This window comes from Amphimedon queenslandica, unplaced genomic scaffold, assembly GCF_000090795.2.
Source record: "Amphimedon queenslandica unplaced genomic scaffold, v1.1 AMPQUscaffold_2188_Cont25809, whole genome shotgun sequence".
In the NCBI taxonomy this organism is placed as follows: domain Eukaryota; kingdom Metazoa; phylum Porifera; class Demospongiae; order Haplosclerida; family Niphatidae; genus Amphimedon; species Amphimedon queenslandica.
In genome coordinates, this window is record NW_003557476.1 from 1 (window position 1) to 1,265 (window position 1,265).

Below are 1,265 nucleotides of genomic sequence, written 5' to 3' on the forward strand. Positions count from 1 at the left end.
GAAAATTCAATCCAAAACTTTCAAAAATATTTGCAAAGTACAGAGGTAATGATACTCCATTAATAGAAGACACTGAAGCTACTTATGAACAATTACCTCATGATATTCTTAACGAGATAATATGCAAGTGGAGGAATGATGATATTACTGTACCACGAGGAGTAATTAAAATAAAACTTGGTAATTATTTTGTGTTTGGTAGTTACCCAGCTACAATTTATACTCAGTAGTCATAGTGTGTATTAGTATCTAATAATCAATTAATCAATTGATTAATTATTTGTAACATTCCTCCAAATTAGTTCTGTCCTTTTGTATTTGTCCTTTTTTAGTTCTGTCCTTGGGAATTTTTTCAAAAAATGGCTCCAAAATCACCTCCAATTTTTATTACATTTCCTGATGCATATTGATGTACTTATGCTACATAGAAAGTTTGAGCCGATTCCAGCTTCAATTTTTAAAGTTACGGCCATTTTAATAAAGCGTCAAAATTTTGAAAAATAGCCAAGGCTATAATAGCCTTGGGAATTTTTCAAAAAATGACTCCGAAATCACCCCAAATCTTTATTACATTTTCTGATACATATTGATGTACTTATGCTGTATAGAAAGTTGTCTAACTGAATTTTTATGGCCATTTTAATAAGTAGCAAATTTATTCAAACCTGTGCCATGAAGCATTTCCATGTTTCATTGGTTCCTTTATATGCTGCAATGCAGTCTTGATTAACACCATCTGAGCAATTCTGCATATTAAATACTAAAATGATAAATCAATTTTATTATTTAATGCATGTGAATAAACTATGCTGACCATCACTGTAGAATGTCCTAATATACCATTCTCCATTTACATCAGGAGCATCAATGAAGTATCTATATTGTATTCATTGTTAGTAAAAACACTAAAATAATGTGGTCTGTATTACCCAGCATCTGCAATGGCACGGAATGTAACTGTAGGAGACAGAAGTGACTTGACATAGTTTGTGTGAATATAAGTTGCAAGTCCACCAGCTAAAATTTATAAAACAGAATATCAAATTTTAAAATGTTGTTCGTTATTATATTATATAAACCTGAGCATCCAGTTAGTATAACTTCCTTGGCATTGCTCATTCCTTTATCCATCACTGATTGGAGGATCAATTGAAGTATCTTAAACCCACGGAAGTATATATTAGTACCTTTCACATTAACTGGTTCAGCACTATTAAGATTAAGAATATACATCCTTTCATGAAGCATGCATGAGCTTACACATA

The 1,265-nt window shown here is 31.2% G+C and overlaps 1 protein-coding gene across 1 annotated transcript; it reads right to left on the reverse strand.

Moving 5' to 3' along the window:
* Positions 1–625: 625 nt before the first annotated feature.
* LOC109593283 (pectin acetylesterase 5-like) lies at positions 626–1,233 on the reverse strand. The gene is made up of 4 exons (XM_020008434.1): positions 1,080–1,233; positions 930–1,017; positions 815–876; positions 626–760 (listed from the first exon to the last, which is right to left on the reverse strand). Exons 1-4 carry the CDS (start codon positions 1,231–1,233, stop codon positions 660–662), a joined length of 405 nt encoding a protein of 134 aa, XP_019863993.1. The 3' UTR covers positions 626–659.
* Between the last annotated feature and the right edge of the window lie 32 nt (positions 1,234–1,265).

Bases quoted from the DNA above. Each gene is read 5' to 3' on its own strand.
- LOC109593283 (XM_020008434.1), bottom strand. From the start codon at position 1,233: ATGTATATTCTTAATCTTAATAGTGCTGAACCAGTTAATGTGAAAGGT. The intron at 1,018-1,079 runs GTTTATATAATA...TATAAATTTTAG, and splicing joins TATACTAACTGGATGCTCAG to CTGGTGGACTTGCAACTTAT. The intron at 761-814 runs GTCAGCATAGTT...TTATCATTTTAG, and splicing joins TAGGACATTCTACAGTGATG to TATTTAATATGCAGAATTGC.